This window comes from Oryzias latipes, chromosome 1 (assembly GCF_002234675.1).
Source record: "Oryzias latipes chromosome 1, ASM223467v1".
In the NCBI taxonomy this organism is placed as follows: domain Eukaryota; kingdom Metazoa; phylum Chordata; class Actinopteri; order Beloniformes; family Adrianichthyidae; genus Oryzias; species Oryzias latipes.
The window spans coordinates 28269353-28282196 of NC_019859.2; the positions used below are offsets into that span (position 1 = coordinate 28269353).

Below are 12844 nucleotides of genomic sequence, written 5' to 3' on the forward strand. Positions count from 1 at the left end.
TTCTCAAGCTATGCTCACTTTTAAATAAATAAAAAGAAGAGAAAATGTGCTGGGTCGACCTCCGCTGTCACACATAGATGAACGCGATGCGTTCAAAGTCGGTAACAGTTGTAGGGCAAACTTAAATCTGCGCCTGCGCATAGTCGAAGTCCAACAGTATTTGGAGAATGGCTTTAGCTGTGCGCAGGGTTACCTTGCAATGGGTCTGAAACCCCACACCTAAAGGGCCTCATTACTGTTGGGTGTTGGATAGAAGGAGGTCAGCTCTTATTATTCTAAGACAGAGATAGCATGCCACCCGAACTGAAACAGGAAGTTAGTTCCATGAAAAGAATTCTAGGACAAAGCAGAATTGAGAAAGGAAAGCTTTTTGGAAAACACACATTGAGCCATTAAGCTATTTTCCACAGCCCCTCTGCAACACATGTTCAAGCAGCCACTTCCAATGAAAAGTCTATGTAAAGTCCGTTTCAGGCTTCTGCTTGTCAAGTGTGAACACTATGAGCAAAACATGCATTCAAGAACATGCTAAATGTGGGTTCTTGAGCGCACGCCACGTGCGCGGTGTGTCTGTAGCTTTAGAGATAAGGTGGAGACTGGACATTCTTTGGGTCTTGTCTTTGATTTTGTTCCTTCTGCAGAAAGAAAGATCTCAAAGATCCTTGATACAGAGTTAATTTCAACTTCACAGACGGATCTTTTGATTAGTTTCAAAACTGTTCTTGCAAGAAGTCTGGTTGATCTCTGAAAAGAGTTTACTGAGAAGTTCCCATTCCAGAAAATGGATGAGTGTCATTCAGTTTACAAAAGCTATTTCATCTTGTAGAACAGAAAAGCCTCTCTATTACCGCAGTCAGCAAATATGGTTATGACAAAGAAACAGAACATTCTAAACATTTCATCAAGCCAAACTACTTCTCCAGGTATATAGACATGTGTTTTCCTCACATTTTCCACTTCAAGTGTTACTCTTTAGAGTACTAAAGACTTAATTCCTAAAAAAACTGATTTTCCTGGGTGTCTTAATGCATCCCTGAACCAGAGCCGTTAATTATTGATCAGTTCTATCATGTGGTTTCGTGTGTCTGTAACGTCTGAAACTCATAAAGGTGGTCACCTGAGCCGGCTTTCCCTGCCCACACTGTAACTAAGCAACAGCAAACAGAAGGTGCTGTTTTTATGTAGAGTGGATCTGCTCTGCTCAACATCTACTTTCCAAGCAGAAATGATCTCGCAGATTACGGTGCCTCGGCCCCACTTTGACAGCCGTGCTGTGGCTCACCGAGTCCTACGGACAGACCCTCCCGTCCAGCCCAATGACCTGCAACTGGTTCCAGACTCTGCTGCCGGGGTGGGCCGCTCCACAAAATACAGCCCGGCGGAATGGTTCTCTAATTACCAAACAATTCTTGTGCGGGCCGGTGCCGACAACCTGGAAGCCGAGAGCATCCAGCAGCTGTCCAGAACCTTGAACCGAGACAGCGAGGGCGTAACCCTGCAGACTCAGGCCGAGGGAACACGGCTGCTCGGGGAGAGACTGCAGGAGATCCATCACTGGAGGTCTGAGCTGCTAAGGCACATTGAGCAGCTGCAGGCTGACATGGAGGCGCTCCAGGCGGCGAGAACACGACTGGAAAGGGCGCTGGAGGCCACTGATACCCCATACGCCATTGCCACTGACAATCTGAACTGCAGGGCCAAGAGGCCAGGGCCAGACCTAGTTCAGGACTCTGTCGAGGAGGAGCTGCTCAAGGTTTGTTTCTAACCTAAGATTTACACAAATGATTACCATAAATATGAGCCATTTTCATCCCAAAGAGCAACACTATACTGTCCTGACTTAACCCTTATGTGGTGTTCGGGTCTGTGGGACCCGTTTTCATTTTTTATCAAAAGAAAAATGATACAATTAATTAATTTTTCAAACTCAGACTCACTGGCCTTGGCTCATTTTCTGTGAAGAACATATATCAGAATACATTTTTAATGACAACACACCGTACACCCCCCCAACACATTTCTATTACATATAAGATGTTCGGGTCCACTGGACCCGGGGCCAATAGAGGTGTGGAAATTGGTGTTTTATGTACCTACACTCTGTCCTCCACCTGTCTGGGCCTGCTGTGTGTGTGTGGGTGTGTGTGTGGGTGTGTGTAGGTGTGTGTGTGTGTGTGTGACCAGTGAGAAAGAGAGAGAGTGGCAGAGAGAGAAAGATTCACTGTAAATGTGAGTTCTGTTTCTGCACCTGCGGTTCCTGCTAAAGGTTGCAACATTGTTAGAATAATTCAAGCATCAACTCTGTTTGCTCTCGTTCTCCCGCACATTTGACCATTTGACTTTCTTGCGGGAATCTTTAATATCTCGCTCTTTATCTGCTACAAATTGGAGGCGGGACACGTTAAATATAGCTTTGCCAGTGTGGTTTCTTATCACAACTGATCAAAATGGCCAATAGACTTTCTGCGCAGAGGGCCCTGGAATTGATTTTAGAAGAGAGAGACGTTTTTGATGATGATGTAGAAGGAGACGATTCAGAAGAGGAGGTTTCAGAATTAGAGGATCACATTTCTGAAAATTCAGAGTCTGACAGTGACTCTGAAGAAGATGATTAGATTGGGGCGGCCGTGGAGCAGTGGTAGGGCGGTAGGCCCATGATCGTAAGATTGCAGGTTCAATTCCCGCCATGAGTTGAAGTGTCCTTGGGCAAGACACTGAACCCCACCTTGCCTCTGGTGGTAGGCGGGCGCCTGTGTTTGGCAGTGGAGCCGCCACCAGTGTCTGAATGTGTGTGTGAATGTGTGTGTGACTGGGTGAATGGGTCTGTGACTGTAAAGCGCTTTGTCCTTGTTGGAAGAAAGGCGCTATATTAGTATACGCAATTTACCATTTACTATTTAGATTGAGCATCAGCCAGTTCCAAAACAAAGCCATCAGCACCCAGCCACAGGACCAGGCCGTCAGCAGCCAGGACCATGTGTTGTACAGGCTAGTGGCCAGAAGGCCATGTGTTCAATGGGGCTGATGTGTTGTCTTGACTAATAGGTTTACTCTATGTGTTCAGCTTGTGTTGTGCACCTGAATGGGTTCAGTTTCTGTGTTCAAATAAATAAAAGTCAGTAGTTTTGAAAACCCTTGCTTCACTTGAAAATTTGTTTCCACTCATATCTTGATTTTAATTGATTTTCTTTATCACGTTTTAAATGAGTTATGAATGTGATCTAACAAAGGTAAAGGGCAAATATTAACCAAATATACTGATTGTAATTGGATGAGGTAAACATCTTTCGAGTATTTTAACATCAAAGTGTTTGATTGTGAGGCATTAAAAACCACAACATGCAACGGGTCCACCAGACCCACGAACACTGGCTGAGTAACAACAATATGAACACCACACAAGGGTTAAATGTCCAGGAAGAAAAAATTGAGAATAGAAGAAAATGAGTAGTTTAGAATTGTTATGAAAAATTCAGACACAAAACTACATAGGGATTTTCAGACATTTCAGATCACTTCAATGAATGCATACATACACTACATTACCAAAAGTATTCACTCACCCATCCAAATGATCAGAATCAGGTGTCCTAATCACTTGGTCTGGCCACGGGTGTACAAAATCAAGCACTCAGGCATGCAGACTGTTTCCACAAAGATTTGTGAAAGAATGGGCCGCTCTCAGGAGCTCAGGGAATTCCAGCGTGGAACTGTCATAGTGTAACGATGAGGTGGAGGCGCTGAGATCCATATGCAACTGAGTTTATTACGTGTCACAAGTGAATGATCAAGGAGCACATGAGCCCAAAGGCTGCCGATCAGGTTAGAAAAACTAAGCAATGGCGAGATTTTTTGATTTTGATTTGAAATGGTTTATTTCAAGCAATCAAATAGAAATAATACACAAAAACAATATAATCATCAGTTATACATTCATACAGTAACTAATCAAACTTAGGATAATTAGACATAACTAATAAATATTGCTTGAAAGGGAATGGAAGGAAGCGAACTTATATAATCCCACCCCGTTATACTATAACCATTTTATTACATGATTTATCAATATCCGGTTCCTAGGTTTTATCAGACAGAATTAATAGTCATAAGGTATCAATAAAGCACATGCCAAAGATGAATTACTTAAGTACTACGTCAAAAATAACTATTTTAGAAATCAACATGGCAAATGCAGCATCTGAAATATATGCAAATTATGTTGCTTTTAAAAGTCATGCTTTAAAACATAATACTATATCAGTAAAATAGACACAACACTGTTTCAGGAATTTTCATAGCAAAAATTTCATCAAGTATCAAAAGTTAAAAACATGTGCAAAATTATGCTACATTAGGAAAGATTTTTGAATCAATTTATCAATTTTAGGAGCTAGTGAAGTACTATCATCAAAAGTCAATCAATTTAACAATTTTCAAAGGTGATTAATCATTTGTTTTACTCTTTTTTTTTTTTTTTTTTTTTTTTTTTTTATATAATAAAGAAATGCTGTGGGGGAAAAATAAAAGGGTCCATAAACTGTCGAATTGTCCAAGGTTGGCATTTCTTCTTTTACTGATAACAGCCGATTCTCTTGGTTTAAACAGTTAATAGTTTTCTTCCATGTTATGTCTGCAGACATTAGATTCAGGTCCATATCCTTCTTCAGCTGATATCAGCTGCGGTGAAAGTTGAGGTCAAGTTGTCTGCAGGTCAGAACTCTGCTGTTATTCAGGTTACGTCAGACATACAGAGAAAGTGATGATTCCAGGTGTCATATTTCTTGAAATTATTTGGCTCTTTGATTTATTACTCCACGTTGTTTCAGACAACCGTAATCAAGCACTTCTCAAAGTCCTTCATGGTGTTCACGACCAGAACCTTGGACCGGTCCTCTGGACCGAGTGGTTTGACGTGAATCCTGCAGCCTTTAACCCAAGTGTTCTCAATCTGCTTACGCTTCCTGAGAAGCCGTGCATGTTTTGAGATTTCAGCATTCCTTCTGGTCAGATGGTCGTTCAGATAAACAGCAGATCCTCTGAGATTTTTGCGTTGATTCATCAGAGCTAGCTTGTGTTTGAGATTCACAAACCTGATGAGGATCGCTGGTTTATCCGTCTCCTTTCTCCTGGGGAGCAGGTGGCAGGTCTCGATGGTATTGAGATCCAGGGAAATCCCTTTAGATGTGAGAAATGAATGTATTTGCTGTTCCAGCGACGCTGCACCGAACTCCGTATTAGAACTGCTAGCTACGCTAGCGCTAGCATTAGCAGTGCTAGCTCCTGCTGCATTCAGCTTCGCTCGAGGCTTGATTGGTACTCCAGTGAGAATGACATTATTCATCCTTACTTGCTGTTTCACATCGTCCAGTCTTTTCTCCAGAATCTCGACCCGGTTTTCTCGCTGCTCGTTTTGAGCCCGAAATCTTCGGAACTCTTCCATCATCTCCCAGAGCGGTGTTAGCTTAGCCGACACTTGATCCATAAAACTTTTCAGCGTTTCTTGAATAATGTCAAGAGACTTTTTGAGCTCTTCATATTCCTGGGGTTTCTTCGGGGGCATGGTCAGCTCTCTTTTTTGGAGAAAAATCAACTTTTTAAGTAATTTGAAGATAGTTGTATTCACAGAGAGGCACGCCACGCGTCCTGCTGTATAACCCTGTATAGATGAAAACATAGTCGAACAAGTTCAGGTCAAAACACAAAAAAGGCAGGAATAAGTCAAATGATGACTGTTGGAAGAGAACAAACAAGACTTTGCACCGAGCATAGTTTGGTGCCAGATTAAATACAATTGTACTGATTCCTGAATGAGGATCAGCTGTTGGAAAGTGTGGACACAGTAAGAGGTGGTTGATGGGAGATATAGGTAGTGTCCGAATTCCCAACCTAACCCCTAACTACTAAAAAACTATATAGTGTAACCCGTGTGCTATCCTAGGCACTTTGACATTGGGAGTTGGGTTATCTAGACCCACCAGACAGTGCTCTGAACCTTTTTTCTTCAATGATTTGTGATCTTCACTGGTGTCCATGGATTACATGAAATCTTTCCACCTTTATCCACCTTTGTCATGGTAGGGAAAACACGTCAATGTAAGGGTGGGGTCATCTAAGATAGAACAAGGGATATATGATTATGCGATTTCACAAAGTTGAAAGTAAAAATGTTGACAATTTATTAAAAAAATACTTTGGAATACATTTTTTTGGCAAAAATAGTTCAGATGCAATGCATTGTGGTCTATATTCGCCGATGTAGTGAGCATCGATGCACACTGGTTTTTCGCAAAGATTTCAGCGAAATTTCTAGGGCACTGGATTTTGGAATTGTAGATTCGGTCAGCAGGGCTGCACGGTGGCGCAGTGGTTAGCGCTCTTGCCTCACAGCAAGAAGGCCCCCGGTTCAAGTCCCGGCTGGGGGACATGAAAAACAGAACATCAGTGGGGGACCTTTCTGTGTGGAGTTTGCATGTTCTCCCCATGCATGCGTGGGTTCTCTCCAGGGTCTCCAGCTTCCTCCCACCATCCAAAAACATGCTTCATAGCTTAATTGGCAACTCTAAATTGACCATTGGTGTGAGTGCGGGAGTGAATGGGTGTGTGAGTGAGGACATTCTACCCTGCAACAAACTGGCGACTTGTTCAGGGTGTCCCCCCTGCCTTTGCCCACAAGTGGCTGGGATAGGCTCCGGCAGCCCCGTGACCCCGAAAGGGATAAAACGGTTAAGAAAATGAATGAATGAAAGATTCGGTCAGCACTACCAAAATGGCAAACTCACTATTTTGCGATAGTGTGAGGAGTGGAGACCAGGTGAAGGTTAATATTCAGGAGATGGCTGAATATTAAATTTGAATGCTTCACGTTACCCAAACATTTTGGACAATTCGATGCTCCTCACCTTGTGGGAACAGTTTGGACCGGGCCCCTTCCTCATCCAACATGACTGTGCTCCAGTGTACACAGCAAGATCCATAAAGACATGGATGACAGTCTGGTGTGATTACCTGGACTGGCCTACACAGGGTCCTGACCTGAGCCTCAATTTCTCTGGGAGAAGAAGTTTTTTTTAAGTTGCAAAAAAACTTTAAAGAACAATTTCAAAGACATGGGAAGCCTTCATTTAAGATTTGGTAATTCTAATGCTACGTTCACACCGGTCTCTAAAATTGCCCGTTTTAGCGGGACCGCTTCCAAGGAAAAGTCTATGCAAACACGCCTATGCGTGTTTTGAACCTCTGCGCTCAAAACTCTTACGTTCAAATGCCACTATGTACGTTTCTGCTGTCCCTTTCAAAACATGGAATGGCGAACCATTTGAAAATTGATCATGAAGGAGGAATTAACAGTCATGGTTTCTGGCCACCCAGAGTTTGATGACACCAAGTTTTTCATAAATTGAAAGAAAATGCTTTGAGCAAGATTCACAAGATTTGCAGCGCTTCCACATTTTACTACAAGCCTCTTCCTACTGTGAGTATATGCGCTGGGAACAAGTAGTGACAATCCTCTGCTAAAGGTGTGTTCAAAAACCTTTGTTCAGCGTGTTCTTGAATGTGCCACACATGCCTCATGTGTACCATTGACTATTTAGACTGGACTGATAAACCCCTCCCCCCTTTTTATTTCCTTTGTATTTTCCACGGGTGGTGTCACACATCCTCAGTCCAGTTCTTCTATACAGTAAATGGTGTATATGTAGCTTAAAGGTTAACACATAGGCTAGCATGCCTGAATTCACAATTTTTATGATTACACTTCTAGTTTTAAATACCGGTATAAAGATCCAAGTGTACATCTAGTGAAGTCATTTAGCTTTGGTTAGATTGGTTTTCAGTGAGCTTCATACAGGAAGTGAACATGGTGCTTCTTACTCGGCTCTGCACATTTTACAGGCAGCTGTAGAGGTAGAGCAGTCGTCCTCCGATTGGAACATCCCAGGTTCAGTTTCCAACTTGCCCACCCATGTGTTCAAGTGTCCTTGGGCAAGACACTGAACCCCATATTGCCCCTGGTGGTTATAAGTTGGTGAGGCTGTTGGCAGTGTTCGACAGTGGAGTCGCCCCTAGTGTGTGAATGTGTGTGTGTGGGGGGGGAGGGGGGTGTGTGAATGGAACTGTGACTGTAAAAAGGTAGAAAAGTGCTATGTGCTGTACGTATTCCCCATTTACCATTTGTTGAGACATCGTCGTGCAGCCATGTGTACGGATTTTATTTATTTATTTCCTAAAATCCCAAATGTTTTCATAGATGGAGATTTACCTGACAGTTAACATTGATTTTATTATTAAAAAAAACAATTCCAACAACTTTTAAAACCTCCTAAATGTAAACATTCTTTTTTCTTACCTTTTTAAAGACAAATCAGCAATCCAATGACATTTGAGCATGCACACATGGTTATTTTGATTAGCCACCTTTATGGTTACATGAAAAATCAACTCACTCATAACAGTCAATCAGCTTTAATGCTTTGAATCCGGGGACAGGGAAAGTTATGATGGACCACCAGGGCTTAAATAACTAAGGCACATTTAGAAAAAAAAAGAAATAATTCACATTTTGTTGATTGTTTTAACAAAAAACACAATTTAAAAAGTTTAATTTCAGTTTTGATTGTGATGAGTGGCGGTTTCTCTGCGCTCAGCTGTGTAAAGTGTATAGCAGACTGACCACGCAGAGATCCTGTCCTGCAGGAAGTGGGCCTGATCAGGAACATCCAGGCTCTCCTGAAGAGGACCATTGCTCAGGTTGCTAGTCAGATCAGGTGAGTCTGAACGTCTGCAGAGCAGTTCAGCTGCTGGCTTCCCTGTACATTTCATCTGTGTGTGCGTGTTAGGAGGAACATGGACGCCAAGCAGGTGCTAGAGATGGACTGGTCTGATAAACAGGAGGCTTACAACCTGGACGAGCGCGGCGGCGGACACAGCAACAGGAGTCCTGACACTCAGCTTCATCCCAGCTCCGCCGCCAATCATGAGCAGTGAGTCTGAGGGGGAGCAGACCTGCCGTAAATGTTTACTTCCCTTTACTTGACAACGTCTGGTCTCCTGCAGAGTCTGCAACCCAACCACATGGACAAAGTTCACACAGGACAACCTGCTCCAGGCCGCACAGGAAGAGGAGGCGTCCAGAAGGCTCAGGTGGAGTTAAGGTCAATTGGATTTCATTTACTCTTCATGTTCACTCATGTCTTTATGTTTCAGGGCGCTTGTGGAGGAAATGCTGCGTGAAACCACTGAAGACCTTATTAACCAACGTTCCACGGTGGATGGAGCTTTCAGCCAGCGCTGCCAGGAGCTGTTGGAAGCAAAGACTGAGCTGCAGATAAAGCTCACACAGGTAGAGAGATGGAAACATGTGGCTTTAGGGAACAACGGCTTTAGGCTCAGTCCTTGTGGTGTGAACAGGTCCTGCAGCAGATTGGAGAACAGGAAAAGAACATAGTGGGTCTGCAGAAGGCCATCCACCTCAAAGAGGCTCCGCTGAGAGTGGTTCAGTCCAGACTTCATCTGCGCTCGCTCAGGCCAAACATGGAGCTGTGCAGAGATCCAGCCCAGCTCAGGTACGCCGTCTCTGCCAAACTCCAGAGGCCAGGCCCCATCGTCCCACAGAGATTGATGAACTACAGCAGTTCATAAAGAAAGGAATACATTTGTGTCACTAATTGAACAGAAGTCGGTACATTTTCCAGGGCATTTTGTTTTGCAAGTTTTTCAGTCAGCTCCAAAGAATCTTAAAATAATGACATTTAGGCAACACTTTTAGTTTCTTGGATCCAGTTTCAACTCCTGCAATACCTGTTCTGTTCTTGTTGCCTGTTAATCTTTTAACACCAGAAGTGTTGCCTGCGGCACGTAAATAACACATCACAGTGACTGTGATTCCTTCATTACAGAGAGTTTACTTTGAAAACCTTTCATTCATCCAGTTTTTGCTTAATTAAAACTAGGTTTGGGGGAATAACGGGCCTTCTGGAGGATTCATTTCACATTGTAACTTTTACCATTCTAAGTGAAGGCAGTTCTGCAGATGTTTTGGTTGAGATCTCCAAGTGGATTTTGAATGTTTCCTTGTTAGTGGACTCAGAGTTCCTTAATTTCCCATGGTTTAAGAAGTGACACTTGTCAGAGGGCATCACAGCATGGTACACTGTCCACGTGCAGATCTCCTCTAACAAAGGAGAGGAGGTTCCTGCTGCAGTGCAGGAGCCTTGTTGATTTATTCTGTGTTTTATCCTCCTGTCTGACAGCTTGGAAGCAGAGGCAGCGCAGATCGAAACCACTCTGAACTCTTTGAAGCAGAAGCTGAATGAGGCCAGGATCTCCCTGAGTAACCTGGAGGAATCCCGTATGGAGCTGCAAAAAGACATCAGCTGTAAAAGCCAATCACTCTTCATTGAAGGGGAGAAGTGCATGACTCAGCGCCGGCATTTACCATCCACCTCAAGGCTGTCTGGATACTGAACCTCCGATGGAACAATGACAGCTTTCCAGATATGGAGTATTTCTGTATACACTTTTTTTCTCCATGTGACATCTTCCTCTGTTTTTCAATCACACTTCAGTCCATGAGTAAGACAGATGCCCCCAGAGGCAGAGTAAAGCACAGATTATTTGTGTGTCTTCACTTCTGTGCGGGGACAACAAGACGAGACTTCATTTCTTACTGAGGTTTGTTTTTCTTTTTGTCAGATAAATGTAGAATCAAATATATGTGATCTTATCTTTAGTTTTTATGGCTGCCCAGGAGTTGCCCTCAGAGGCTTTACTTGCCCATCATGACATGTCCCTATCAGCTGTTTGTTGTGGTCGGGGCTAGACAAAGTGACCACAAACGTCTCCGTCTAGTCGTGGTCCTTGTAGAAGGACCTCCAAAGTGGTTGACGGCACGTGAGATTTACAGTGTGTGTTTTGCTTTTCTATGACTTCTTTGATGACTTTTTATGTATTTCCTTTTGCAGTGACTTGAAGTTTTTTTGCTCAGCTTCTTTTATTTTATGTCTTTCCACTTTCTCATTTTCCCATTCATTTTTCTGATTTTAAACATTTAGTTCTGTTTCTCCAATATAACTTGTTTTTTTGCAAGATGCACACAGTCTCTCAAAAAGGACAATGTATATTTTTCTTGATTTGTTGTGGTGTTTGGGAAAAAACATTTATCTGGGTGTTATGTGTGGCTTGGTTGCTGCGTTCATCTTGTGTTTCTTAGTGGTTCTTTGTACTCATTCAGAGTCCTAACAGTCTGTGTGCAACAATAGATGCTGGTCTGTATGTTTGGGTTTCCTTAATACTGTTACTTTTTTTATGCTGCAGTTTCTTTTTTGTTGGATCTTCAAGTCCATAAAGGTTTTCTGTTTTGTTTCTAATTAACAGTCAGGTTTAGAAAAAGTAGTAATGGTCTGACATCCTTGCTGGAGGTGTTCTCCTGTGTTCGTGTCCTCCACCAGAGGGAGCTATTCTACATGATGTTACTCTGAGCTCCAAATCTACGAATAAGGAAGAAAAGGCCTAAACTAAAGTAAAGCAGGAAGATTTACTGATTGTTGTAAATTGTAAACTCATTCTTACTCATTAAATACATGAAATTAATCATCTGGATCAGTTCATTTTTGTTTTCATTGTTGGTCAACATCTACTAATCTTACTGGCATTTGTCTAATTTCTCGACAGTTTACCTAATTGAGAAAAGAAACACTAACAGCAGACTTATTACTGAAAAAGAAATTACATTTAAAATATATATGGTCTGTTCAGTTATACACAAACACATTTGACAAAAGAACATGTTGAAATTTTTCATACTCATGGGGGGTTTTATTCACCAAAATGTCACCTGTTAATCAATGTGTCATATATATATATATATAGAATGCTAGAAGTCAAATTAACTGGAAATGAGAAAAACTGTACTAAGAACCAAAGGTTTTCCAGGGTGATGTAAGTGAGAATCTGCTCTTCCTCACGTGCGCTCAGGCCACCTTTCACTGTCTATTCTGAGACCGTAGCAGCTCAATGCACTGCCACGACTAAAGACGGGAAGCTGAACTGCAGACAAACGCAGTATTTATTTCATCACACCACTAAGTATGGGCAGGGTTAGTGCCAGCACTGCACATCTGTGTGTCTGTGTGTATGCTCATCTAGAAAATGTGTGTGTGTGTGCGCTTATCTAGAAAAGTGTATGTGTCTGTGTGAATTTGTGTGAGCATGCTCCTCTAGAAAAGTGTATGTCTCTGAGTGTGTGTGTGTGTGTGTGTGTATGTAGTTATTTGTGTTTATTTGTGTTTTTTGTGCGTTTGTGTGTGTGTGCATTTGTTATCTTCTGTCTGTGGATTTGTGTGCTGTTTGTGGTTTTGTGTATGTTCATTTGTTTTTCTATGTATGTGTCTTTCTGTTCATGATCGTGTCTGTGTTTTCTTGTCTGCCCAAAGGAATTTTGTGTGCGTGTCTGTTCAGTTTGTGTGCCTGTGTGTGCTTCTGTTTTTGTGTGTTTGACATCATGTGTCTGTGGGTCCTTGTGGTTTTTGTGTCATTTTGTGCATGTCCTATTGTCTTTTTATGCATCTTTGTGTTAAATTTTGTACCCGTGTGTCTGTGTGTGTGCATAGGTGTGTTTGAGAGTTTGTTTGTTTGACTCCGTGTCTCTTGGGTTATGTGTGTGATTTTTATTTTTGTTTCTGTGTGTGTGTCTGCATCTCTATCGGTTGGTCAATTTCTTTCTGTGTGTGTTTGTTTGTATGTGTCTGTCTGGGATTTTCTTTTTGTAAGTAGGCCTGCGTGTTTGTCTTTCTCTGTTTGTGTGTTTGTGTTGTTTTTCCTGAATTCCCCTGCTCTTTCTTCATTT

General features: G+C 42.3%; 1 protein-coding gene across 1 annotated transcript; it reads left to right on the forward strand.

Annotated features, from left to right (window-relative positions):
- Nucleotides 1-161: 161 nt before the first annotated feature.
- tekt4 (tektin 4) lies at nucleotides 162-11589 on the forward strand. The gene is made up of 7 exons (XM_004066153.4): nucleotides 162-1753; nucleotides 8695-8765; nucleotides 8838-8981; nucleotides 9055-9141; nucleotides 9205-9340; nucleotides 9409-9563; nucleotides 10251-11589. The coding sequence occupies exons 1-7, from the start codon at nucleotides 1226-1228 to the stop codon at nucleotides 10462-10464; spliced, it is 1335 nt and encodes a 444-aa protein (XP_004066201.1). The 5' UTR covers nucleotides 162-1225; the 3' UTR covers nucleotides 10465-11589.
- The last annotated feature ends 1255 nt before the right edge of the window (nucleotides 11590-12844 follow it).

Coding starts and splice junctions, on each gene's coding strand:
- tekt4 (XM_004066153.4), top strand. CDS start 1,226: ATGATCTCGCAGATTACGGTGCCTCGGCCCCACTTTGACAGCCGTGCT. Junction 1,754..8,694: donor TCGAGGAGGAGCTGCTCAAG/GTTTGTTTCTAA, acceptor CCTGTCCTGCAG/GAAGTGGGCCTGATCAGGAA. Junction 9,341..9,408: donor TGCAGATAAAGCTCACACAG/GTAGAGAGATGG, acceptor TGGTGTGAACAG/GTCCTGCAGCAGATTGGAGA.